Source organism: Pelecanus crispus, chromosome 2 (genome assembly GCF_030463565.1).
Source record: "Pelecanus crispus isolate bPelCri1 chromosome 2, bPelCri1.pri, whole genome shotgun sequence".
NCBI lineage: Eukaryota > Metazoa > Chordata > Aves > Pelecaniformes > Pelecanidae > Pelecanus > Pelecanus crispus.
Window position 1 is genome coordinate 23,326,228 of NC_134644.1, and position 27,454 is coordinate 23,353,681.

General features: G+C 37.3%; 1 protein-coding gene across 2 annotated transcripts in view; it reads right to left on the reverse strand.

The window, feature by feature from the left end:
• Positions 1 to 1,107: 1,107 nt before the first annotated feature.
• Positions 1,108 to 27,454, reverse strand: part of LOC104024262 (macrophage mannose receptor 1) — a 65,870-nt gene continuing 39,523 nt past the window's right edge. The window contains exons 13-30 of one of the 2 annotated variants that reach the window (XM_075704576.1): positions 27,027 to 27,151; positions 25,767 to 25,854; positions 24,703 to 24,847; positions 23,158 to 23,199; positions 22,873 to 23,036; positions 21,664 to 21,731; positions 20,273 to 20,373; positions 19,619 to 19,761; positions 18,766 to 18,880; positions 16,691 to 16,860; positions 14,933 to 15,035; positions 13,824 to 14,053; positions 12,578 to 12,743; positions 11,545 to 11,697; positions 7,233 to 7,349; positions 5,158 to 5,325; positions 1,743 to 1,796; positions 1,108 to 1,358 (exon numbers count right to left, since the gene is read on the reverse strand). In XM_075704576.1, the coding sequence (XP_075560691.1) occupies positions 1,108 to 1,358; positions 1,743 to 1,796; positions 5,158 to 5,325; positions 7,233 to 7,349; positions 11,545 to 11,697; positions 12,578 to 12,743; positions 13,824 to 14,053; positions 14,933 to 15,035; positions 16,691 to 16,860; positions 18,766 to 18,880; positions 19,619 to 19,761; positions 20,273 to 20,373; positions 21,664 to 21,731; positions 22,873 to 23,036; positions 23,158 to 23,199; positions 24,703 to 24,847; positions 25,767 to 25,854; positions 27,027 to 27,151 (2,403 nt within the window). Of the gene's footprint in view, positions 1,359 to 1,742; positions 1,797 to 5,151; positions 5,326 to 7,232; positions 7,350 to 11,544; positions 11,698 to 12,577; positions 12,744 to 13,823; positions 14,054 to 14,932; positions 15,036 to 16,690; positions 16,861 to 18,765; positions 18,881 to 19,618; positions 19,762 to 20,272; positions 20,374 to 21,663; positions 21,732 to 22,872; positions 23,037 to 23,157; positions 23,200 to 24,702; positions 24,848 to 25,766; positions 25,855 to 27,026; positions 27,152 to 27,454 lie in introns of both variants that reach the window. The other variant, XM_075704575.1, reaches the window with a different exon arrangement.

A 27,454-nucleotide genomic window follows, 5' to 3' on the forward strand; every position in this document is an offset into this window, starting at 1 on the left:
ACCTTGCAAACCTTTGTACGTGGGTGAGGAATCATGCATGATTTACATTTTACAAGATCTACAAAAATTAGGAATATAAACTCCATATTGGGGAAGCTAAGATTTCCATAAATGGTAACTGATCTAGCCATTTTAGCAAGGAAGTAAAATCAGTAGTGACTAATACATTCGTAAAGCTAAATTGTTCTTGACTTTCAGCACACACCCCACAAACCTATGCTACTTATTGAGAGGCTGGAGGAGAGCAGTACCAACACGTGATCACCACAACAGCCATCCAGTGCTCCTAGAAACCTTCAGAACACGCACAGGTAGTGTTCCTCCCTCTCCTCAGTAACGGTTGTCCTAATAAGAAGGAAGTTTTGCCATGACCTTCATCACCTCTCCCAGACAAACCCACATGTGGCCAGCCAGAACACTAGCAGTGAACACCAACCACACTTTTCCATTCCGGAGGCCTGCCCACAGATTTTACCCGATTAAATCCTAGAATACTTCAATTACAAGAACTACATATTTGGTCCTCCGTGTTGTGTGAAATTGTGGGAACTGAAATTATATCATAAAGGATTTTTTCCCCGCGTGGCTCAAAGAGAACGTGCCTAAATACAGATTTGTCATCCAGCAACTACCCCTGTATTTGTCCCTAGGAATACCTGAAAGCTGGTAGAATTAGAGAGGTGCTTGCTGAATAGCTTGGAGGATCTGTGCATTAGCATGGTTTGAAATAAATCTGGTGCAGAAACTTCAAATCTTAGGAGCCTTCTCAAGTAGATCTATCTATATTTTACTTCCTTTATTGCATCCATTTCTACTGTTCCATTTAATAATTAGTCAATATTATCTCTTTTCTTAAGACCCACACTCACCAGTGTGGGTCATCAAATTGTGAGATCTGAAATCTCATACATTATACAATGGTTACAAAATAAAGTAACTGCTGTATATAACATTATGCACACACTGAAACTGGCTACTACAGTATTTGCACATGAGAAAATAGCTTTGGCTTAATTCTAATTGCATAATTTTATTAAAACAAGGCACATTTTATTTTATTACATTACATTTTACATTACATATTACATTACATTTCATTTTATTACATTACAGTGTTGCATGTTCATTCCGTTCTATGTTGGTCACAAGATCCTTCGTGTCACTAGTTCCAGGCAATGCATCACTATTAAAATACAAATTGTTCTCAAAGCTGTCATTTGTTGACAAGCGATTCTTTCTTCTCTTGTAGAAGAGATAGCCTGCAAGGCCACTTCCAACTAGGACGAAGATGACAACAATAACTACAACTGCTGTTTTACCATGGTTCAGAGTAAGAGCCTTCTCGTCCTTTGTCATTGCTGAAAAAAAGTACAGAGAAATCAAGAGGATGCTACATACTCTTTATCTGATTACTGGAAACAAATTATTTAGAAAGCATGATGTTTTAAGCAGAAGTGTTCCATTTGTCTCAAAATAGTGAGACAAAGGTAGCAACATAAAATTAATTTATTTTAAAATGCTAACATTGCATGCTATATCACAAATTATTATTTTTTTAAATTTGCGTTTGGACACTGAACGGAGTATACTGTATTCTACTAGGAAATAATATGCTCCTAGGAAACAGATATGGTACTCAGATATATCAGAAAATGTAAGAGACATAATACAGAATATGATTTATTCTGTTTATGGTCTTACGTGGGACTAGTTTTTGACTACTTGAAAGACAGTATTCTTACCCTTTGTAGGCATCTCAGCTGGTGGCATTTCTGCTGCTGGTGGTGTTTCAGTTGCTGACATTTCAAAACATTGAAAAAGAATTATGTTATTGTATTATTCTGTTATTTATTTCTATATTATTTATGATTTATTTCTATATTTGGAACATACTGAAAATCATATTCAGAGAAATATATGGTAATACTAAATACTGAAAACACTTGGGTTTAGTTCATACAAAGCTATATACACCTATCAAAAGGCATAGCACCATGGTCAATTGTATTCTGGTCTCATACGTAGGTGTTTGCATAAAATAGCAAAAAAGAAGAAACATCAACAAGCTCCATGGAGACAGATCCTGACATCAGTGTAAAACCACAAGAAAATCCACACGGCATCTTCAGGACAGAGATGATCAAACTGAATCCTCAATATAATTAAAAATTTTTGCAGTGTTTGTTATCTTACATAAACATAGCAAGTGTAATAAATTTGCTTTGCCAAGAGACTTTAATGGCCTACCTACACAGACAATTGAAATCACTCATGAACTCCGAAGTGTCTTAGCATGTGTCACATCCAAACTAAAATGTTTGTAGCTCATTTAGAATTTAATATCTGGACCACGAAATCTGGCTTGCTGGGAAAAAGCGGCCATCATTTAAGATGAAGATCCATCATATTTTGCCATGCGGACATAAAATCAATCTGTAACTAAATCTTGTATCAATGCATCATGTTTCGTTCTGAAAAAGGTGAGCCCAGGAAGTTAAATTGTTTTACCAGTCTCCCCACTTCCATTGCCTGATTTCATTAATAATCCAACAATCCTGACTTCCAAAGATTTTCCATAACTCTGCTGGAGTGTCTGTTAGCCCAGCTAGTTTTACATCTAGAGACAAATATTACTCAATATAATTACTCTTCAAAGTAAAACCACATGATTATTTGGATGTTTCCAAGAGTTTCTATCAAGAAAAGTATCTATTAATGCTGTTTACAATAAAAAGCAGCTTGTTACTTGTCTGCATTATACCAGCATCAAATCTATGGAAAACAGGGAAACTGGGAGCTTTCGATACTTGCACACTTTTGAAGTGCTTGCTGGAGGTATTGCATGTTTGCTACATTACACGTCATGTCCAGTTCTGGGCTCCCTGTACAAGAGGGATAGAGAGCTACTGGAGGGAGTCCAGTGAAGGGCCACTAAGATGATGAAGGGACTGGAACATCTTTTACATGAGGAAAGGCCGAGAGAGCTGGAACTGTTTAGCCTAGAAGAGAAGGTTCAGGGGGGATCTTATCAATGCACACAAATATCTGAAAGGAGGGTGTAAAGATGACACAGCCAGGCTCTTCTTGGTGGTGCCCAGTGACAAGACCAGAGGCAGTGGGCACCAACGGAAACACACTGATGTGCCCTCTGAACATCAGGAAACACTTTTTAACTGTGAGGGTGACTGAGCACTGGCACAGGTTGCCCAGGGAGGTTGTGGAGTCTCCATCCTTGGCTACTCAAAAGCCATCAGGACACGGTGCTGGGCAACTGGCCCTAGGTGGCCCTGCTTGAGCAGGAGGTTGGACCAGATGACCTCCAGAGGTCCCTTCCAACCTCAACCATTATGTGATTCTGCGATTCTGTGAAGATAATGCTACCTTATGTCCAAATGCGCAGTGTAAAAAACAGTCTCAGATATGTATCAAGGAATAGGAGGAAATAATTTACATTATGCAAATTTGGAAAATAATCTTCTGGCTGCATTGCTTCATTTGACTGGAAAATTTTTGGAATGTAATAACCTAGACACTTTTCCCTTTTTCCTCACTAAAAAATGTTAACTGACCAAGTTTGGTATAGCACTGATCATGCATATTATCACTGCTGGTTTTTGGTATGAGATGACTGCATGCTAAACCTTCCTACAAGCAGTTAAACAAGCAGTGTATTTGGTGATATGAATCTGCTGTTCCTGAAAAGTGCAAGTGAGATGCCATGAACATAATATACCTAGTCACTATTTGTAGCACAGTCAACTAGCACCTGTTGAAATGCTGAATAGCTCTTTAGAGTACCTCCTCACTTAAGAAATAAAGTTAGATTATTTATGGAATAGACCCACTACAGAATTTCAAATTTCTAAGGTAAAAACTACCTCAAAAATGGAACAGAAGATAGCATCTATTCTACAGGAAGATTTCAGTCACAAGTTTGCGTTTGCAGCCTCTTCACAAAACAGCAAATATAACAAGCCATAGCAAGTGTAACTGAGTAAAATCATGCTTCTAACACCCCATTTATTAGCCTATAGCTATTTAATAAATTTTTTCAATTCTGCAAATAGAGCATTATCACAGCTTTGCAAAACTGTGCCAAGCCAATCTGCATTTCTACGACAGTGTAGGATTCAATTGTGTCCTGTTCCTGAGGGAGCAACTATATCGTCCTTGCATTGACACTAGCATTGACACGTCAAGTGCCTTTTTGTTTGTCAATCACAATGTAAAAAGACAGATAAGTAGACTCTGAATGGACGGTTATATCTTAGAGTTCTGCAATATTTCCTGTAGAAGATACAGTCATCATTACAAGCATCTCAGTAAGTAAGAATAATTTTGCATGAGAGCAAATTTATAGAAAGGATAGTAAAATTTCTCTCATTTCTAGTCATGTAGAGAAAGTGGGCATATTTCAGCTACTACATGCATTTCACTCTTCTCAGTAAACATTAGTAAGAGATTTTAATATTGCAATACATGCAGGAAGAAATTATTACGATGACTTTTAGGAATACGTGCGCACTAGATGTCCTTACTGTCAAATTTGCACATTCAATTTTTTCAGGACACTTCCAGTTTAGCACATTCAGACTATGCTATTTGCTTTGCTTTTCATTCATTCATCTTCTCAAAACAGGAGAACACAGAGACAAGAGGTCCAAAACTGCTCCTTAATTCACAATTCATAAATACTCAATTCACAGATATACTACTTCATACTTGGAAAATGCATGCACATGAGACTTCCAGAGGGAAATAAGCAAAGGGTACCCCTCGGGCAGAGGGGATACCCTAAGGAATGTGTTTTCAAATAGATGAGACAACTTTGTGTGTGCAAATCACAGTACTAACTTCGTGATTACTCAACAATTATTGATACAGAACAGGCAAACTTGTTAAGTATATACCCTAGGTACAGTTAAGATAGGAACACAATCTTTTTAAAACAGTTCTGACGGGACTTGAGCACTGGTCAGCACTTCTGCTTTCTGACAAGAGTTATTCTTTCTTTTTGTTGGCATGGAAACATGCATCCCTTGGCATTTATAAAACCTCAAAACACCCAGCTAAAATGCACTGTGTGTAAAGGCCAGCTACTAACACTAGCACACAAGAAGCATACTCCATACATAAATTCATAAATGTAGCACTTACTTTTTGGCTTTTTACAAACATAGCCTTTGTAGGAAGAGCAATAGATATTATTCCAGTACCCAGAGTTTGCATACATTTCAACACAGTGCTCATTTTGTTGAGAGGAAGGTTCTCCTACATTCCAGTTGACAAAATTCACTGCAGTGTTGTCTAGCCACAGCCATTCTCCTAATTGGAAAAACATTGAATATGGAAAAACAAGATAGTATTCATTTCAATCTTGACACCTTCTCCACATTTATTGCTTTCCTGAGAAATCTCACTCTTGGAGACAGGCCACTAGACTACTTAGATTTTCGGTCTGACACATCATGTTGCCCTTAAGTTTTTACACAAATGATACAACATCAATTTTTGGAAAATGGCAGGCCAATCTGGCTTACGATGTTACAAAGGCAAGCAAGTTTAAAGAAGCATCTCACACAATTTATTGCAATTATTTATTCAGTTTATAGAAATTACTGATGTCAAAAGATAATTTATCTTCAACAGAATGCCTTTAATTTCAGTAATTTGTGGGGAGGTTTTGTATTACTCTTTTCAAAGCCTCCACTGAAGTCTTTCTAAGTCCAGTTTTCTTCCATTTGTTTTTCAGTTTCTGCTCCTTCCCACTGACTTTACACACACAATTTTCCTTTTTAAAGATCTGCTTCAAAAATCTTGTGATCACTGTTGTTCAACTATGCTGGGACTTTCTGTCTCTTCCTTCCTGTTCCTTTTTTTCTTTCTTTCTTTTAATAGTGTTACTTATTTAGAATAAATGTGCCCCTTGTGACTTTTAAGTTGTACTCAAACAAGCAAATTCTTTGACTCAGCATGAAAGCTATGTTTTGTTTTCTTATAAGATTCTTCATATTTTGCCTTTTTTTTTTTAAATACCTGCCACCCTTTGCATCAGGGCATGGCATCTAGATACAATCATTTTTCCAAAGATATGAAATCTAGGTGCACAGTTACACTGAAATCACTGTAATCACTATCTAGTAATACAATGACATGTACTTGCTGAAGCAGCTCTTGTGCTTATGATCACTGTAAGAAATGTATCGATCTGCACCTGCTCTAGAACCACTTTAAAAAAGTTTCATGTGTCAATTAACCACATGACTAAACCTCAGCTTTTCTTTATGTGTTATGTTTATAAATCATTAGTCTCATCAAATTCTTTCCTCCTCTACTTTCCCTTTTCCTGGTTAAGATTCAAGTAATGTAATTGAATACTTGTCTTCTCCCCAACTGGTTTGTCATTGAAGTGGTTGAGCAAGCAGTTGTAAAAAAACCCTCCAAAACTCAAGAAAACCCCACACCAAGTCACCTGAACCATTCTGCAGTCCTGCCTCTGACATTGTTATACTGCAGCTTTTAATCTGAACAGCACAAGACTGAAGTAACTTTTAGGTCCATCATAACGACAGAAATATCTATTTAATTGAATAGTAACTGTATTAATGAAAAAGCAACAATCAGCAAAGTTAAGATTTAATTAAAGCAGCCTGTTGCCTGTGGTCTCTTACCTTACCTTCCTTACAGTGAGGCAGAAAATAGAAAAACTGGTGATACATAATTCCAAAGACACAAACAATTCCAGCTTCAAAGTGAAGCTGTTCTGAGGGCCAGCTGTAACTAAAGAGGGTGACTGGTCATTCCAAGATGGTGATGCCAAAGACTAGAGGTGATGTTAGCCACATTATTCTCTAGCTCAAAAACTGGAGTATCTCAATGACAAGCATATCAACCCAGGGCCTCTCCACATTTGAAAAGAACCATTTTACTTTGGCTTAACTCCCAACACAGTCCTGTCTGTACTCTGCTATATGCACCTTAGTGCCTTACTTTATTGTGAATTACTTTTCTTGCTTTAATATGAACTTTCTGTGCCTGGTCTTTCTGTTATATATTACTGGTTATTGCTGGATTACAACTGACCAGCTTCCCCTATGATGCTAATATACTACCTTTTCTAATTTCACTTTTTAGGTATTACAGAAGTATAATGTGAAATTTTCAACACCCATGTCAAACAGCTTGTGACAATTATTCACCAAACAAAAAGACGTGAAAAGTAAAGAAATTACCATCCACATTTCTGTACATTCCTGTCCAAAAAGTTGATGTTTTTCCTTCAAGTGGTTCAATGGTGTATGCCAGAAAGTTGGCTTCAGCTGAGTCTTCAACTGATACCAAAGAAGCACCTGGAAGACACAGAGAAAAAAAAAAATCTCTGAGACATAAGTTTCACAGTGGAAAGCATTCTCATTGTCCTGTCTTATGTTTGCCACTGATTATCTGTGCCAAATTTCAAACAGAGTTTGAAGTTCAAAACAGAAACTAACTTAGGATAATATCTTATGAAGGACTCTGGCATTGTTGCTGATGTATTTCTTATCATTTCCATGACATTGCACTAGCATTTGTTTGTTTCCTCATCGACTGGGAAATAGCAACATAACTGAACAACAAGTCTAAGCAAAATACAACAGACCAATATGGTATTGAGCATAAATTTCTACTGCTGTGTTACTATTAAAAAAAAAAAACAAACCAGCACTAAACAAAATTGAAAGTTTTTAGCACAAAGGATGTATAACTTCAGTCTGTACCGCCACATAATCTTGCATATTAATGATTAAGTGTTTTCTGAGCCTTTGTATAGCTCATGTATAGCACAGACTTTGCTGACTTTCTGAAGCACAGTCCTTAGTGTAACTAACACTTTAACCAGGTCTTGTTTATTTTCCTACATTCTCTTTGTAGCCATCAGAAGAAAGATCATCTTGGTCATCTGTTGCCCAGTTAGTGTAGCACCACAGTGTTAGTCATCCACATAGGACACTAGGAATTCTGCCATAGTGATTCATTCTGTATGATGCTCTAGCAAAGTCAAGAAGTCACAGCATGGAGCAAGCATACACGACTTTGTATGGAGTAGCATTAAACATTGGAGAAAGTGTTCTCTCTGTTCTCTTTAGTGTGGGGCTGGAATCCAGTTAATAGGCATGGAGCAATAGCTGTGTTTGGCACTTGACTGTTTTGATTTGGCTGTTGAATTTTTGAAGGTATTTCTTCTCAGGTAAGGAAGGCACAGTTACAGAGAATGAAAATATAGAAGTCATTTGAATCACTGCTGAGCGACTGATAAATTCTACTATGGTTCAGAATTCTACTATGGGTAAAATTGGAAACATTGGAAAATGTCCAACTGCAAACAAAATCCAGAGTGCAAGCAGGGACAGCAGAATATAAGAGAACTTGGACTGTTCCTCTTTTTTCATTGTAGTCTTTATGTTTTTCTAATTGTTCCTCTTTTGCTGAATGGTATCAGAAGTTTGGTTACTGTTAGGCTGTGTGATAAAAAGCTTCGCTGCACATCCACAAGGGAGCACAAAGAGACAATGGCAGATGGGGGACCCCTTCCCTGGCTACTCCCAGGCCCATCACAGGAGCCATCAGCCCATCAAAAGCCAATCTCCACGAGCTCAGAGGAGCAAAGAGGCACAATAGCAAGGAAAGAATCCAAATTATGGACTCAGAAGATGGGACATCCTGCTCAGGCCCCTCCTAGGGCTGTCGCAGGACAGCCTCAGCCCTAGTGTCCAGGCGTAAAACCCATCAAGACAAGTCAATGTCAGAGTATCTTTCAGATTGAGGGGAGTTACCTAGGGGTATGGGACACATGATGGGATACAGAAGAGCATTTCAAGATGGCACAAGACTTATGAGATGTTCAGGGGAGGAACCAAAGGTAGGGAAAGGGATGGACCTAGATGATTTGGGAGAAACAAGCATGGGAAAATAGAAGGATAAGGGGATAAAAAGACTGGTCATGTATAAACAGTTTGCTGGTCAGTATGCTCGTCTGGTCATGCGCCGTGCCTGATTTGGGCAGACAGTCCTATCTTCTTATTAAACTCTATTTCTAATTGTTTTCATGGGTGAAAGACTCTTTACTCTGTATGCATGCGTGTGCATGGGGGTCTAAGTACCAGCAACTGGAGTGGGACCATGAGTCAGAGACCCTTGTGTCCATGGTGCCAGCAACTGGAGCGAGTGCAGGTACCCAAGTGAGTGTGTGTTATCACTAGGGAATATCAAGTCAGCATAGCCAGAAGTAGGTGAGCCAGATATGTGTGTGCATTGCCAAGGGTGAGACCACATGCTAAGCTGGCTATCAGAGGGACCATAAGGGCTACGGGTCTCTAAGGATGAGACCCACTGGTGTGCCTGCATCTCTACGGGTGAGATCAAGGAGGGAATGGCTACTGGGGGACCAGGGGAGTTCCAGCTAGCTCTGTATGTGTGTGTGCCCCTGTGTGTCTCTACAGGCAAGACCATGGGGGATTGACTACCGGAGGGACCAGTGCGTGTGTGTGGCGAGGACGGGGTCTGTACCAGCAACAGGAGCCAGACTGGTGGCCATGGGGGCCTATATTTCCAGGTCCCAGCAACTGAGGACATTGAGATCCATGGGCCAGCTACTGGCAAACTGTCTGAGTCCAGCTGCTGGAGGGATCCACATTGTATTTCTGTATATATTCCCGCTAACAGACCTTCATCCCAATCAGCTGGAGAGGGGAATACAATAAGGGTGCTGGTGCAGATTGTGTTCATGTGAGTGCTCTGTGTGTCTGTCTGTGCTGATCTGTGTCATCAGCCATGAATATATGTATAGATGTGCTGCATATGTGTGTGTGCGCCTATAGGGAACACATTCTCAGCCTTGTCACTGGTTGGACTTGGGAGCACAGAGCCATGGCAACCCTGCCTCTGCTGGGCTGCTGGATTCAGCCTGCCCTAACAATTACCGTGAAAGATTAAGGGTAGCATTGAAGGGAACGGGATGTCAGTGATGTGAAGTCTTAAGTATACTAGCATTCAAATTTCAAATTCCACATAATGCCAGTCTTTTACCACACACACTGAAACAAATGGTCAGTGCCTTTTTTCAGGAATCTTAGTTCAACAGAAAAAGGCCATTCTGATGTAACTGCAGATTCCAACAACAAAGATGTGAGACAGCTGCGGACAACCTGAGTCAGTGAGCGGAGGTACCTGCTATCACATGCAACATCATCATTCAATACCTCTCAAACTTCACCTTAAAACTCTTTCATTTATTTGCCTCACTCTTCTTATTGAAAATCAGTTTCAGAAATTCAGTCCTCCAAAGAAAAGAAATGTTATTTAATTTCTCGCACAAGCTTATTCAAAATTATAATCATTCCACTTAAAGCAGAGAACTACAGATAACAGATAACAGCTCTTATACATATATACATATATTGCAGCTTTCAAAGACTGAGCATCTGTCACGTCAACAAAAGAATTCAGAAGACTGTATGGAAATGGGTCACGCTGTAACAATTGTCAGAGTCTTAAAGACTGAGCTACAGTGAGAGTATTGTATTACGGAGACATTTCTATATTTAAAAGTATATTATCAAGTGTCTTCACCCAAATGTTATGCAAATGTTGACGTGGAGAATATAGTAAGATTTAAAGAACATATACCAAAACTTGAACCTTCCCTCAAAAATACTAGTTTCTCAAACTAGAGCTGGCAACATACTAGTTCATGAGAACCCTAGAATGGACCTGAGTACCAGCAGAAAGAGTGAGATTCTTCTTACCCAGCTCTAGGTGTCTATATTTGACATGGGTTTCACTGGTAGTTTTATTATCAGTGGAGACCTAATCAACCCAGGCAGTGGAGTTTAGGGTGCAATTCACCTGACCAAATGTTGATATATACTTCCAGTGAAGATAAGCCTGTATTCAGTTCCACTGACAGCATGAACAAGATCTCTGCATACTTTAATGGGAGGTTAGACACCTAAGTCACATTGCCACCGATGCTATAGACACCAATGCTATAGACATATGAAGTCTGGCATAATGAATCTTAAGTCACTTTTCCAGAGAAGGAAGTTGCAAGAATGAAACACAGCAACCCTAGTTTACTAATATATTTTCCAGCCTAGAGAGCTGCAAATTTCATTCCAGTGGCATAAAACTGCAATAATCACTTGGCAAATTAGATCAGGAATACAAATTTATAAAATGCCTTTAAAATAAGATTTAGTGACTGTTATGGATGAGGCTGACTACCTCCTAGCAGGGTCAAAGGACAAAGTTTCCACTTTTGTGATCTCTACTCCAGTCGACACAGCTTCTCTAATGCCTGGTCTCACACATGAAAGACAGTGTGTGCCACTCGTAGACAGCTATTTTCCATCTCCTCCCAAATTAAGGCAATAATTGGATGCAACTGTCTTGTCCAACACTTGGACCATCCTTGAAATCACAAAAATACGTAGCACATGTTCAGCTTTCCACAGAGAGGAAAAACAAGTCAGAAAGTTGTGCTCTTTGATTAAGGAGGATATTTACCTAGTCGAAGACATTCTAAAGATGCCTGGGCCCAGTTTCTTGTAGATGAAGATTCAATGTAGTAGCAATGACCTCGGAAAGGGATCCAAGACTTGTGTCCTTCTGATTCAGGACACCTTCCTGGAAGCTGAGGGGGCTCAGTGGGAGCTTGAACTGTTTAAAATTTTTTTTTAAAAAAAAAAAGCACAAAATTTAAAGAAATGGCTTCTTACACATTCTTTTATCAGGAACAGATTATTCTAACTGAATGTTGGAAAACTCACATCTGTAAAAAAAATGTAATCTTGGCAGCATGTACTGCTTACTACAACACAATAATGGGAAAAAGTTCTAAATCTATGAACAAAAGTACTGCAACTACTCTCAAGAAATCTAATTTAGCAAAGAATCCAAGCATACTTTTATCTTTTAACACATTCTTAAGTTCAGCTCAACTCTACTCACAAACATATTTTCACACCTGACTTTTGCTGAATTAGAGCCAGTATGAGCTTGGTCATACGGGTCGTGACCTAATATCATGGAATGTAGAAGGCATTATCACATGATAGTAACAGGAGTTTCAGGTCAAAAACATAAGAGAAAGCAGCCTGAAGAAGTATCCTTAAACATTTCTATACCACCTGTAGTTTCTTATTCAGTTACAAACGGAAAACCTGGAAAGCTGTTATATGTAAACATTCCTTGTGACTACTACCTAACATTCATTACTTTTGATTTTTGAGGTTTTTGGTCTTGCATGCTTACTCAATATCAGAATAAACAGCAGAGTAACATGAGTCTAAGCTTTGCAAAATGTATCTAACATTATTAATGTAAAGTGATGGCTATTCACAGTCACACTATCTCTTTCTTAATACATGTTGGCCCTCATTTTAACACAGCCCCATTCAACCCAAGTAAATTTTAATGATTTCATCTATTTAGCTCTTGAAATAAAAAAAAGCGTCTAAGTATATCTCAGCAGACCGCCTGGCACGAAGAACTCTAGAGATAATCATTGTAATTACAACAGTTAGATTCAAGTTCTTACCATCAGGTTTTTTGCAAACAGAGAAGTAACTTTCATTGCAAGATCCTGTCTTCCAGGCTCCAGTGATGTCTAGATAGACACAGCCTATTTTCTGCTTTGGCTCCCCTTCAGCCCATTTAGTATACTTCATTCTCCAGTTATCAATCCATTCATAACGCCCATTGGTCTAAGAACAAAACAAATCAACAGGAGTGATTAAACTCAACATTAACCATTCCTTCATCAGTCAAATGTCTGTCTATGCAGCACCTTGTGCTAGAAGGATTTTTTTTAGAAATCAATAACAAAAACAAATGGCTGAAACTTTTATGTTGTGACAAGCAGCTATTCATTGAGAAATACAGCAGTGCAACAAATGCTTTTCGGCAAAAGGAAATGCAGAGTAAGTGACATTGAATTAATTTTGAACTTAAAGCTGTTAATTTGGGACTAATAAAAAAAATTCATTTAAAATAATTTGTAGGAGTGAAAGTCTGATGACTAATTTTTATACTATCTGTTTCCCCCCAAATTTCAAGAAATGGAGATTATTTTAACTTAAAGTATATTTTAAAACTTAATCATTTCCCACCAAAGCTGGTGAACTCAGTGAATCATCCTGTTGATTAGGTTAGGGGAATCTTTTGGGTTTTAGGAAGTGCTGTGTTATGTTCACTCATTTGTATTTCTTTCATGTGCTCAACCAAATGGACTGAATGTGGGACAAGTGTCTGTGCCAAGAAGAAAGGGTGGTGTATTTTAACATCCAGAAAGTATCAAAATGTCAAAGAACTGGGAGAGAGGAGACAAATAAAATTAAATTAGGTAAGCCAATTAATTATTTGGCTAACTACCCTCAAAAATGTTGAAAGAGTCAGAGCAACAGCACCTTATTCTATTTCTGAAAATTAGGTATTGTTATTAGAATAAATGCTGTCCACTGTACATCTTAAGATATGTGGGTTTTATCTCAAATACACCATATATACAAAGAGATATTTCAAGATGTTAGCCTAAAATGTCTTGTCTGGAAGTGCACGGAGTGTAATATCACAGAAAAAGTGTGAAAACCATATGCAATATATACAATTTAATCAGAGTAATGGAAGAGCATGGATTCCTACCTGTAAATCTGACAGCACATAAAAGTATTTAGGACCAAGATATAAACTAATAAGTTAAAGTAAAGAGAGATAATAAGACTTTTCAGCTCCTGATTTGTCCATAAGAGAAGCAGCATCATGTTCAATTAGTCTGATGTTCTTACCACATTACTGTTAAGACCAATCCACATAGGCACCCCATACTTTAATAGCTTTAGCCACAGGAACGAATGACTGTAGGGGTCTAAGACACTGGAAAGGTCAAATTGATCACGTTTGCAGTTTTTTCGTGCATCCTCCCATTTCATTTTGGTATGGATGAACAAATAACTACTGTTACCATAACGGATAATGCTCGATGGGGATGAACTTGTAGAAGGCAGAAACTCAGCATCTGTAAAATAAAGGATGAAAAAAGACTCATATATTTGTTCAAAAGGGGATTATGATTTAACTGTGGCTGCAAATAGAATTAAACAAAAAGCCTTTTGTCTTGATTTCATATTCCCTGACTTTTGATCAGCATGGGTTAGGTGCATTATTCTTTAAGCAGCATCAGTAGTAAAAATCAATTACAAAGCTGTAGAAATGAAAAGAGCTGCTTAAAGCAACCTCTGACAAAGAGTAAAGAAGCATTCTGTATAATCATCCAGAATAGTATTACTGAAATTAATTAGGATTAGATTAGGTCACAATTTCTTTAATAAAATATTTTTTCATCAAAATAAATGCTTTGCAGAGACTGTTGTTTTCCAGGGATTTTTTTTGCCAGAGAAAAGGAAAAAAACTCCACAACAGACCAGTCCTTAAAAATCAATCAGATATTTAAATCCAGGTTTTCACTGCTTTTTAATTTCCTTTTTGGAGGTGAATTAGCTCAAGTTTGGTGCGGGTGAGTTACAGTCACACTCCAGACAGTTCATGCTACATGTACAAGCCAGTATTTTCCAGAACATGTTTTGAAAGCCAATGTGTTCAGAAAATGACAGAAAAAATGATGGAACAAATATCATGTCAAGGGTCATACTAAACACAAAGATGCAGATACAAATTCCAGCTCAGGAAGTAGCAACATAGCAGTTACTGTGAAGGGTCAGCTGAGAGTAATGACTCTAACTGGACCTCTGACGCATATGACCCTTGTGTTCCTGCCTGAAAAACAATTTGTGGATGTAACTTTATTGGAAGTGAAATGATGTTGAAATCCACATACCCAAGCAATTCCCTGAAAAACCATATGGTTTGATTGTGGTTTAATTAAAAAGAGAAGTACCTGCATTAATTTGGCATATATATCCTCTGTTGTTATCACAACTCTCATCAGCCCACTTCCCTGCTTCCTTAACAGGACTGTTTCTCATGACAACACAATCAGCCTCGAGGCAAAAAGATATAAAATCAGTTACTAATAGCTAGAAGAAGCGAATACAAAACTTTTGTCCCTCTTTTCATCTTCAGACACCAGTACTGTGTTTTAAGTTTTACTTTTGTATCCTTGTAACATTTAACAGCCTAAGTTTTATGATGTGGAGGTTCTGTTCCTCTCGCACTTCACAAATTTCTTAATGCTGCTCTCTCTTGTGCAGACCAGAGAAATTTTGGTGTTCCCACATCTCCAGGCATACAGCATGGAGAGAAGGAAAGCCACAGACAATTTAAAGAGAAGTGAAATCAACTATTGTAGAAAAGACAGGTTAACTTCGCCCCAGAATAAAAATCTGGACCCTCAATGGGCAATGCAACATTTCTGACATATTAATCTCTTCAAATGTATTGTTGCAAGCTGTAATACTACACACAGCAAAATCAGAACTGCTCCTGCCCAAAGGCAGCCATCAATCTGTCAATACCACCCTCACAGTGACATTTCAACTTCTCTGACATGGACACCATAGCTAGAACCTATGTTAGCACATATTAAACAAACAGTGATAAATGCAAAAGGCAGCATGTGTACAAATGGTTTTGTACAATGAAGCATCCATATTTATTTTCTTCTATTTACTTCTTTGGTTTTGCTGTCCAGGAGAAGATGCACAGAGAAATACTTCATTTGTGAGTGAAATGTATTAAGATTTAAATCTTTCAAACTGAACAGTTGCATAGTATTTTGTATTAACTATGGTAACCTATTGTTTGCTAAGGTCAAGTAAACTTAAAAATAAATCTGAAATTTGTAATCGGGACTTTATAAGTTTTCACAGAAGACTTCATAGAAATCCTACTACTTTTCATAAAAAGACAAAAATATATATTGTTCCTCCCAGAAGTAACACTTTAAAGTTGCTTTCTCTTTTGAACTCCAAAGTCTCCCAACTTTTCTCGCTCCATTAGAGATAAGAAGCTCAGAGGTGCTACTTTCAAAAACAGTAAAAGGGACATTATACATAACAATAAGATTTTTACATTAAATACAGCATTCAACAGAAATAGAGCTAGTACTATAATGTGCTGTAGTTCCATAGCACAGAACTATCTAAACGCGTAAGATCAGAGAGAGGAACTCTATGACCTATCAATCAGATCAGTTTGTATGACAGAGAAATAGGAGAACTGATTTTTTTTTTTTTTTGACTGACAGAATTTGCTTCTACGTAAGACATGTCTGTTCAAGAGGAATGTTTGTAAGTGCCCCCTGCAAGCTACATACCAACTGAGAAACCCTGCTAAGTTCAGGCACAACTGTGGACAGAGGACTAAAAGGATGTGCTCATTCAGTGTGCTTTTGGGGCAAATGCCATGAGGAATCCCACTATCAGAGCCTGTGAGAGAACGCAGTGTGAACACAGAAGCGGTGAGGCAGAGAACTGAAATCTGAAACCAGTCTTTGTATGAGCACTCCACAGATCCTGTCACCAGCTAATACAGCAACTGCCCAAGGGCTCAAAACCATTAATTGTTTGGAATTATATATGACATGCATAGAAGTATGAAAGTAATAAGTCACGCAGTAACATGTCTCAAATCACAACAAATGTGTAAATGCAATCTAAAATCAAATTTCAGTGAACAATTTGTGATTGTTATTTACCTGGCCATCGTATGAGTATAAATCTGTATGTCCTGATGGAAAGCCTTTGGCCCAGTTTGTAAAGTAAACTCCTGTTCCATCTGTCCAGAGGAACCTCAGTTCATGATTTATATCATTTAATCCAATCCATGTATCAGTAACAAAATCTTTCATATGGAAGGTGAGGAAAGCTAGAGTAAAAACAGGCAAAGAAAAAGAGAAATACTTTTAATGAAGGACAGTTAAAATGTCTGGCCTCACTGAGACTGGTGATAATAAATATTTTTTCTGAAATACAGAACACTTCATTGTTGACAACACAAGCAGGTAAGATGAAAAGGAGGTGACGTTTGAGTTTAATGAATGGGGAACCAGATATATAACTGTGGCTTTGGGCAAAATACTTCAGCTAAATATCTAACTTGGTACTGGGATGAATTCCAAAAGCATGACAGAAATGCTTTTCATAATGTCTCAAGACGTTTTTGAATCCTAGTCCCACAATTGACTTAGAAATATACAGCCGTGTAGATCCCACACATTTCTGATAATCCCACCAGAGTGGTTACCCCGCAATGGCATCATACAGACAGCACCACTGAGCACCTACAACTTGTGCAGCTGCACAAGTAGTGCTGTTACAGAACGGCGAGAGTGTTTCTTCTCTCCCTGGAACAGCTGGGCAATAGCCTGCACTGTCTTAGCAAGGAGCAGAATGCACAAGAGACATGCTTAAAATAAATCTAAACAGAACCCTTCATCACAAGCAAATCAATCACAGCTTTGCACACTCCAGGAAGGTACTTGTGTGTCTTAACTAGCATGACTAGCTCACAAATAGAGCAAGCTAGGTCAGCTGGCATGTATGAACCCACTAATCCACAATACGTCAAACACTGTGATAAAATGAACATACGGCTTTTTTCAACTGCTACAGTCATTGTTATAAGCTTACTTTTCTCTGCAAACAACAGACTAATTTCTGTCTGCTCTATCAACCATTCATTCACCTTCATTTAGTCTTTTAAAATGAATGCAATTTACGCTTCCAGAAATGAAACCTGTAGATTTTTCTGCCAAATGTTAGCATTGCCATTCTGCCAGAAACCGTAACAGGAACTCAAGCCTTTATGCCCACATTGCCAGCAATAACAATAGTTTTGTGGTAATAGCTTTATGGCTCATTTCTCTTTTACCTAGAATTCAAGCCCTGTGCATGAACCACCTGAAATCTGTACTACAGAAATTATGCTGGATAAGAATTTAGCTATGTCTGAAAAGTGAAAGTTTGATTCTTCACCCCTTCACACGTGGAAAACTTAAGTAGTACTAAGTTCGTGTCAGCAGTCTAAAATTAAACTATTTAATTGCTCAGACTACAACACAGACTTGTTTTACAATGGTTGATTTTTCAGCATGCTCTTTTGAGTTCACAGACAGTATGTGTTGTGCAACATCTGTTTCTCATCACAGTAGTATAAAACAGTATTTCTAAAAAGAGGGTGTTATTAATATCTATCAAAATCTTCCCCAATTTTTAATTTGAATGTGTGCCATGTTTATTCAAGCATGAGGTAATTTCCCTCTGCTTATCTCCCCCAGTCAGGGATGCAGCTCTTAGGTTCATTAAAATAAGCTCCTCTAGTGAAAACAATGGTACATCTATCTGGTGAGTTGTGGGTAGATGTATGAGCAGTCAAACCTCTGCCCCAAGCTGCCCAGAGACAGCAAGTTCTGATCATAAGGGTGTTTGGCTTGAGTGAATAGGAAAGCCATGTGGCAAGTTAATGCCACCTAGTGAAACTATATCATTTGGAATGGAACTTGCTGGATCCAGCTGGCATCATGTGTAAGCAGAAAAAGCACTACTTTGGCTGCCAGGGCAATATACATGTGTATATATATCTAAGCCAGTATTAAAATTTGGTAGATTCAGGTGAAGGTTTCATTATAAATTTCCAAAATTTTATGTTTTGGAACAAAAATCAGATGTGTAGTCGTTATTCAAATCCTGTCCATATTCACACAAATACAACAGCCATCCTGTAAAGATTAAATGTCATCTCATCTAGTTGCTATGAAACTATACACAGTACCTTGCACTTGTTCATTAGGGATAGTGGCCAGGTTTCCTCCTAAATTCATGCAAGCTGTTCGCGCTGCATGCCAAGTGACACGTTCATCTTCTGTAGATCCAAATATTTTGTAACACTAAAACATGAACAAATTCTCTATATATTATCTTTACTCCAATATCCCTCACAGATTGAAAACCACTGCTTTAAGCAAAGCGGGATGGAGAAAAGGCAGTAAAATAATGTATTTATCTGAAAAAAACACATTCAGCTTAAAATGAGCTTTTTGCACTGGTCCTTGTTCTATATAAAATTGAAGGCCTCAAGAAAGTGTTTTGCTCAACCAGACATACTAGATTTGATCTGAAATCCCTAGAAAATAAGCAAAACCTGACTTTTTATAGACAGCTAACAGTGGTAAGTTATGCATGACATATTAATCTGCCTGTTTGTTTATTTGACTCTACAAAGCATACCACGTTTGTAAAGTTAAGGAAGACAAAATGTATTCAGTACCGAAAAAGCATTACGGTTTGGTTAAAAAACATCAAGATCAAAGCATCAGTACTTCATGAACTCTGTCTAAACTCTTTAGGAAATGCATATCAAAAAGTTTGAAGAGATGACTAGAAAATGACTTTCATCAACTGCAATTGAATATGCTCCTCTGCCATTTCATTAGAAGTATGAAAAAAGCACCTTTCCTGCAAAACAGTGGATGGACAAATAAAGAAAAGCATGCAGGTGTCAACTAGCTCTCTGCAAAAAATAATAATATTTTACTTTAATAAGAAACAATGTTATTAAACAATTCCCTTGTTTTCTATTTAGTGCTTTGCCAAACATCCAACATGCACTGTGTTTGTCATGGTACCTTATTATGAAAGGAAAGCCAAGTTGGATGACATCCTCTTGGAGGTGAAAATGTTGTTGGAGGAACAGTTGAATTAATGGAACTGTTGTGCCTTTCACATATGTAGGGATTTGGATAACCACAGTTTATATCATTCCAAAATCCTGAATGTAAGATAAATGGGGAATTGTATGACACCACATCCAGAGCTGGCTAAATGGAAATCCATTTCACTCATTCTTACACAAAGTGCTTTTAGTTGAAAGATAAGATCAAATCCTCAGAGTCTCTCAGTTTATTATCATTCTATATCAGCATCTAGGATAACTATGTCACTTTATACACAATGTAATACAGAATGTTAAAAGCAGTGTAGAACCTGGTACTAGAAATATCAAATTTATAGTGGCACATTAGGCCAATTTTAATAAAAAATATAAACCAGTTGTATAGCAATCACAACCACAGACCTCTATCAGAGCTTTCCCACGCTACACTTAAGGTAAGGACAAGGGCACAAAACTATGGTTATGTGACCACTATACTGTGGTCTACTTCTATAACATTTTGTAAAAGAACAAAGAAAATGGGGGAAGGGGTGCCTCTCAGAAGAAAAAAACATTGTGACACAAACACACAAATAAAGAAATTCAGGAATAAACATACAAAACTCACCTAAATTCTTATACATAACTACACAATTTTCATCATTATTTGCAAAATTAGGTTCATGTGGTGCCCATGCCAAATAATTCACTGGAGTGCCATCGATCCAGCTTAAGAAAAACAATCCAACAGAACATTTCTTTAACATACAAATAGAATTGCTTCCATGTTACAAAAAGTAATTTTGCAATATGTTTAATATAGCCATTCATAGTTTAAGGTGTACAAGGGTTTTTGGCCAATTTGCCTCTTTGCTAATTGTACTAAACTCACTCTCTGTGCAAAGACGTAGGGTATGTGTTGAAGTTGTGTTTACTCTCCATTTAAGTAATATGCTGACACTTTTGCAACTGTTAGGACAATACTCAAAATAATCATTCAAGCCAACATGAAAGCCAGCCATCATTTCAGCATGAGAGAGCCCAGATGGTCACCATTTCCCCCAAGTCATATATTCCTCGTGCCTATTACAGAGAGAAGAGATTTTATTGGTAACACTGGCAAAATGCTTGATATTTCCTCCATGCAGAGGAAAAGGGCATGACACACAACCTACAAGGAAATTCCTGTGACAATGTGCCTTACCATACGGTAAAATACAAACATCGAAAAAGTCGTACATCCATGTAGATTAAACAATAAAGAACAAAATCATAACCAGGCAAGCAAACACTTATTAGGAGACATATTTCTATTGGAGAGGTGCCCAGGTTAGCCCTTCAGGCAAATACACAAGGTACTTCGCTTAAAAGTATATTCAACTTAGGGTCCCCACAAAAAAAAAGATGGAATGGCAGAGACACCTCATTTTCAGAAGGTGATCTGGCCCACCTAACATGTTAAGTATCCTCTGGAGGGTCCTCATTGTCACTGCGGACTATAAGGGGAACCAAGAACTACTCGGCATCTATCCAGGCACTTCAAGACCCAGACTGAACTGAATCCAGGCCTAAATTAGCATCATGTGTAAAAATCCATACGGTGCTGCATACAGACGTTCAGAAAAGCTTGCAGAAAACCTGCTTATCCTTACAGTGCACCTGAAGTTATATAATGGCAACAGCTATCTTTGTTTTTTCCTGCTGCAATCAATATAGAATAACAGTATAGAGTAAGAGTAGTATTAGTAGGGTGAGAATGCCTAACAACAGAAATGGGGTTAAAAAAAAAGTGGATTAAATACAATGGCACATTGAGATGTATTTACTACAGAATACATTTTTACAACCTTCATAATCAAAAAACACAAAGTATGAACATCCCACAGAATTCAGAGGAAAAACATTTTCATTTGCTTTGACAGGCCACAATTTCATTCAAGCACTTCATTACTTTTGCTCTGCTCAGTAGATTTCTTTATTTTAAAGCACAATGCAAGCTTGACGGTTCTAGTTGCCTACCTTGTCCGCTGGTCAACACTCAGTTGTAAACCAATGAAATAGGAATCCTCTTTGCCATTTTTCAAGATCTAGAATGTAAAGATTAAAATTGTATAAATGTCCTCTTTTTATCATAGAAATCTATTATGTTAAAAATGAGTAATATATGTCTGACTGACAGAGGATACGAATTACTATATTCTCTAGCTACAACACTTAAGTTAAAGCAGCTCACAGGTGACAGTCCACAGTCAAACTTCACCATTGGCCAAAAGGTGTGGTCACTATATCAACACTTCTCACAGTCTTACTTGAAAGTCACTGAAATGAGCACCTCTTGCACAGCCTCTGCAGTGGACATCATCTGACAAATTTCTTGCACGGGACAAGCCTTCCTACAATTTGGATATAAATTCATATAGGCCCTTGTGTTATCTTACTGCCACTCTTCAGCCAACTCAGGAAAAGTTGTATGTAGCTCAAATCTGATTTTTAAGCACATTCTTGATTAAAAGAAGTTCGCCTCAAGACAGTATAAACAGGCAACCAACCCCAGCCACATAGGAAATGTCATTTAAAAGCTCTTTCTCATGGCATAATCCATGCCTCAAGTTGTTCTTCCTGCATAATTATATGCTCTCCACAAGGAGAAGGAGGCAAAGGGGCAAACTTGAGGACCAAAACCAGGCTGCTAGGTGGACTACATCCCAGATACACTGACAAGACCAAAAGCCAACGTTCTGAGTCTTGCATGTAAGCCAACATCTGTTTTGATCCACTACTTAAGATATCTTGAGTTTATCTGTTGATAAATTTTACTTTCAGTTAATTCACCTGCCTTACAGAATTGTAGCTCACAAGTATAATACTGCTTGCTAAAATGAAGCCACAAATCAACTAAAAGTAAGCATTAAGATTTACCTTAGCACATTACCAGTTGCAGGTATATATAATGTGGTGTAACAGCCACATTGAATAGGAAAAGTGGATAATGATCTATTTAATGCTAACTGTGCTTATTTCTACACAAAATACCAAACCAAAATTGTCCTTGTCTCATCTATGAAACAATCTAAAAAAGACTTGAGTTTGTTCTTCATATTAATCTGGCTTAATGCTACTGCAATTTCACTATCATAAAACTTGTAGGGAGACCAGGGTGAAAAGGATTAGTGCCCACGCTCACTTGTTTTGGATGATTTATTCCATAGTATTAATGATTTTTCTTACATATCGCCAGAGGAACTTTCTTTCACTTTCACTCTCAATGACAGCAAGGTCTCCAAAGTTCCTCTTGCAGAACTCCCGACCTTTTTCCATAGGAACACTTTCCGTGCTGAAATAATATTGTTTGTCTTCATGTATAATCCACCCATCCTCAGTAGTCTTGTATTCTGTAAGATAAATGGTAAGCTAACTATATTGTTCCTGAAATACAAGACATTCTCATTAGTAAAATTTTAAAAATGCTTTTAGTCACACACACACACAAATAGTAATAGCAATAACACTTACTGGGTGTGGGAGGTTCTGTTGGTTCAGGCTTTACACTTGCCCCTGTACGAAAAAAAATTTATTATGATTGTACACTTTCTGCTGTAGGAAAAATATTTACTATGATTGATAGGTATGTTTTTCTATTGACACTATTGGTACATTATTCAATTTTAAATACATATTCTTGTTCCCTGAAGCTCTAAATATAAGCTATTCCTAATGTGCAAGCTATTATAACATACCTTGAAAGTTACCCGAATTAAGCAATTATTTTTGGTATTCACTGGATGCGGAAAACCTCATGTCCCAAAGCATTAACACTATTAAGGCAGTCCTGTATCTCCCTCTCCCTCCTTTCCCCAGGTCACTTATACATGAATTCTGGCTTAAACCAGAGGCAGCAGGAATGGAGGCTGGGTTACCTTTTTCCGTGGTGCCCTAGCTACTACAGAGTGAGGTTCTTTCCATCTGCCTCTGGTTGAGAAGAACTTCTGTCTGGATCTTAAAAATTTCCCTAGAAAAAATCTCATTGGAAAAGATCCCAAGAAATCAACAGGTCCTTTCTGAAAAGAAGACTTCAGGCTAAAGAATTTCCCTGTTTGATTTTGCTCTGGCAACATGGAGATGGCATCCTGGATCGCATCATTAGCATCTCAGGAAAACAATTTATAATACAGGAGATCTCCATCTTCATAGGTTTACCAATTTATTTTGTGCTAAAATATATTTAATCTCACAGATACTGGCACTTAACAAAAAATTCTCTGCCTAAGAAATCTTTTTACTAATATAAAGCAGAGCTCGTACTTTATTGTCAATAATCTAAAGCAGCATTTTTATTTTGCTCCCCTCCTTCCCAGTATAAGAATGTGGTAAAATATTTAAATGACCACTTTCTAAAATACTCAGACTTAGGTAGATGCACTGCTTGTGGAACTCAAGGTTTCCCTAAATTATAAATTTTGTCTTGATATCTGTAGAAAATAAAAAGCATCCAAATCTCTAGAGAATTTAGCAAGAAACCAACATATGAATATAAAACCCAGTCAAAGCAAAATAAAATATCTCAAAACCTGGCTCCATCTTGCAACTACAGATTCAATTAGCTGACAAAACTGTACCTGAGCCAAGTAAAGGAGGGAGTTTTCACACATAAAAATTCAAGGATGTGAACTGATTTGCAAACAATTTTCTAATAACTTGAAACTCAACTCAGAAAAAAATTCCAAAATAAGATTTGTTGGAAAAGGAATGAGCTTCTCTAAATGAAAAGTTAAAAGTGAATGTGAATATTCAAAGTATTCTTTCCTATTTTTCAAGTATCACATTTCTCCTTCCAAAATCATAGAGAAAGATCAGTGAGAAGTCCCAGCAGGGCACCAAAGGTTCTGTATCTTTAAATGCATTGAAGACATGGAAATCCTTATACCAGTTTGATATTTCACATTCCACAGGGAACCATTCTGATAAACAGGTTTTGAATTTTTTTATTTCTTAAACATAAGGAAAAAAATCAGCTGAGAATCTTTTCTTATTATACGAATACACAGGAGTCAGTGATACCTTTTCTTATCTGGCAAATCCATCCATACAGATAATCACAGTGCCTGTCATTCCAAAGCATGCTGGAATCACCACTGATCTCTGCACAAAGTTCAATTCCTTGATAATTATTGGGTTCTCCAAAGCCCCAGTTTTCATACTTCACCTGTGACAGAAAAGGTTTTGTGAAGATTCTGTTATATAGAAAGAACATAATGGAGAGAGGGAGATAGCATCAAACCACAGAGCTATTTGTTCATAGCCAGTTTAAAAACTTAGATAAGAGGAAACCAGAATGTCCCTGTGCAAATGCTGACATTTCAAGCTTTTTTTCAGATTGCAACTGGACTTCAGCTTAGATAACAGTTGTTTCCAATCACACTTGGAAGAATATTGACATTTTTTATAGGGTTTAAATTCTGCAAAAATTCATCTAATAACAATGATGGGGCATGCTACATGTTGATATTAATTAAATACCCTGTATGAGTAAAATAGTAGGACATTATTGAGACACAAGAAAAATGTTGGCATTTTCCTCAGAAAAATATTACTGCTACTCAAATCTTCCTGTATAAATTCCAATTTCAGTTTTCTGTACGGTAAACTTCTATCAACATATTTTGACCAACCTTGCATGAAAGACACTCACATCTCCAAAACCACTTTTGTTTCTGCAGTTTTATATCTTAGTCTAAAGTACAGTCAAGTCACACTGGCATAAAACAACTGTCTTCAGTTCCATGGAATGTAGGCCAATTCAGATAAAGAACTAATTAGCAAAGAAGAGAAATACTAAAGATGGACTATTTTACTCAAAAATCCTTGCATTTATAAGAGCATCCCTTTAGTCTACATGACTTTAATTTTCTTGTTGATTCAATGCACATTTTCTTATCAAAAATCAGTATGTTTTAGCCAAAAAATCAAGCCATGAAATTGCTATTCATAAGTTTTCCTAAAGAGAGCATGACACAGTAGAGGGTTATGATTAAGCATAAAATTACACAGAAACACATACACCACACACACTTGAGAAGCACCGGGAATGCAAAATAACAGCTGTGGAAAATTAAATCACTCACTGGAGATCCATCACTCCAAACAAAGCCATCATCAGGATTCAAGTAATATAAGCCCATCCAGAAACGCTGGTGGTAATAGCCATTGTTCCTAAGAAAAACCCCAAAAATAATAAATGTCCCATTTATAAGAAGTTTAAACATAAAACCAAAACTAATAAGGGCATTATGATATTTTTAATAATCTGTCATTCACAACAATTAATAAGCTTCTCTAAAAATAATCCTTCAAGCTGTTAGAAACAATAACAACCAGGGTGGAATTTAACTAAAATGCACCCTCTTCTAGCTGTTATCCCTATACATTAACTCAGACAGATTGAAATACTGACCAAGAAAATGGACAGATCCAATCCAACTCCTGAAAATAAGGTGGCTTAATACTTTTGTATAATGGTTCAATAGCTATTGTTGCTCCATTTATCAACTCTCCATTTTCTCTGTAAAGGCATTACAGCTTCCAAACACAAAGTTACTTGCTGCAGTTGAATCACATTTAAAAAACAGCACCTAAAATTAATTATTGTCTGCAAGTAGACACACTTTACTGATTTATCTGAATTTATTCAATTTGTGGTAATGCAGCATCTGAGACTTCTTCCTTACTATAAGTACACAGCTGGGATTCTAGTACGGTTGTAGCATTTTGCAAGGATGTCATGTTTCAGTCTTGCTTCCTAGTTAGACAGGGATGTAGAAGTTCATTGAGTGTCGTCTATTCAGGTCATATTGCAAGTGTTAGCTTTTTAAGAGTATTTGATCTCATTCAGAAATCTCACACCTGTTTTTTACAGTTCAGGAACAGACAACCTTATTTACATTCCCTGTGTAGGAAAAAATGAATCCAAAGTTGCATCTGCTTTCTGATTAGTTCACTAAATGGCAAACAACACATTCACCAGATTTATATCATGACTGTTACCCTATTTGTACACTTGTCTATGTGAAAACAACTGGCATCTGTTGTAATTTTATAGTATCACAAAATCCTCAGTAAATATTTTTACATGAGATGATAAATGTTGCCTCAACTAGATATCTTGCCAATCTCATTTTAGCATTAGCTTCTGGAGTGATTGCCACTAGTCATACAACTCCTGCTATTTCATCAGCCCTGTTTTTGTGCTATGTGTTTGATACAGGTGCAGATAATGAATCCAGACTGGCTTATACTGAAGTAAAAAGATACACCTAAAATGAAATATTTCAGAAAGATCAAAAGGCTAATTAAAGTGAATGGATGACCACACTACAGATACTCACGCAATAGAACGCCATATCACATACTGTTCTTCTTTACCGTTAATGGAGGCTAGATCTCCTCCTATAGCTCGACAAAACTCTTGAGATTCAAGCCATGTTTTCTTCTGCTCTCCTCTTGAAAAAGGCTAAAAAGAGCATTTTGCAATCAGACAAAATAGATCATACAGATCACAAGATCAAGACACATCAGCTACCCAAAAGCAATTCATTTACAATTAACTTATTCTGTGGGGATTACAGAAACTTTGAATATAAGGTTTATGAGTGTTCACCTCTGTGAAACACGGGCTTAGTATGAGTGTCTTTAAGCCAAGCTAGCAAACTGCTTTGCTGACAGGGGTATCTGCTGCAAGACAACAACTAGGACAAAGGCACTTTTAATCTTAAAAGAATGGGAAATTCAGTCTTAAAAGAATGGGAAATTACAA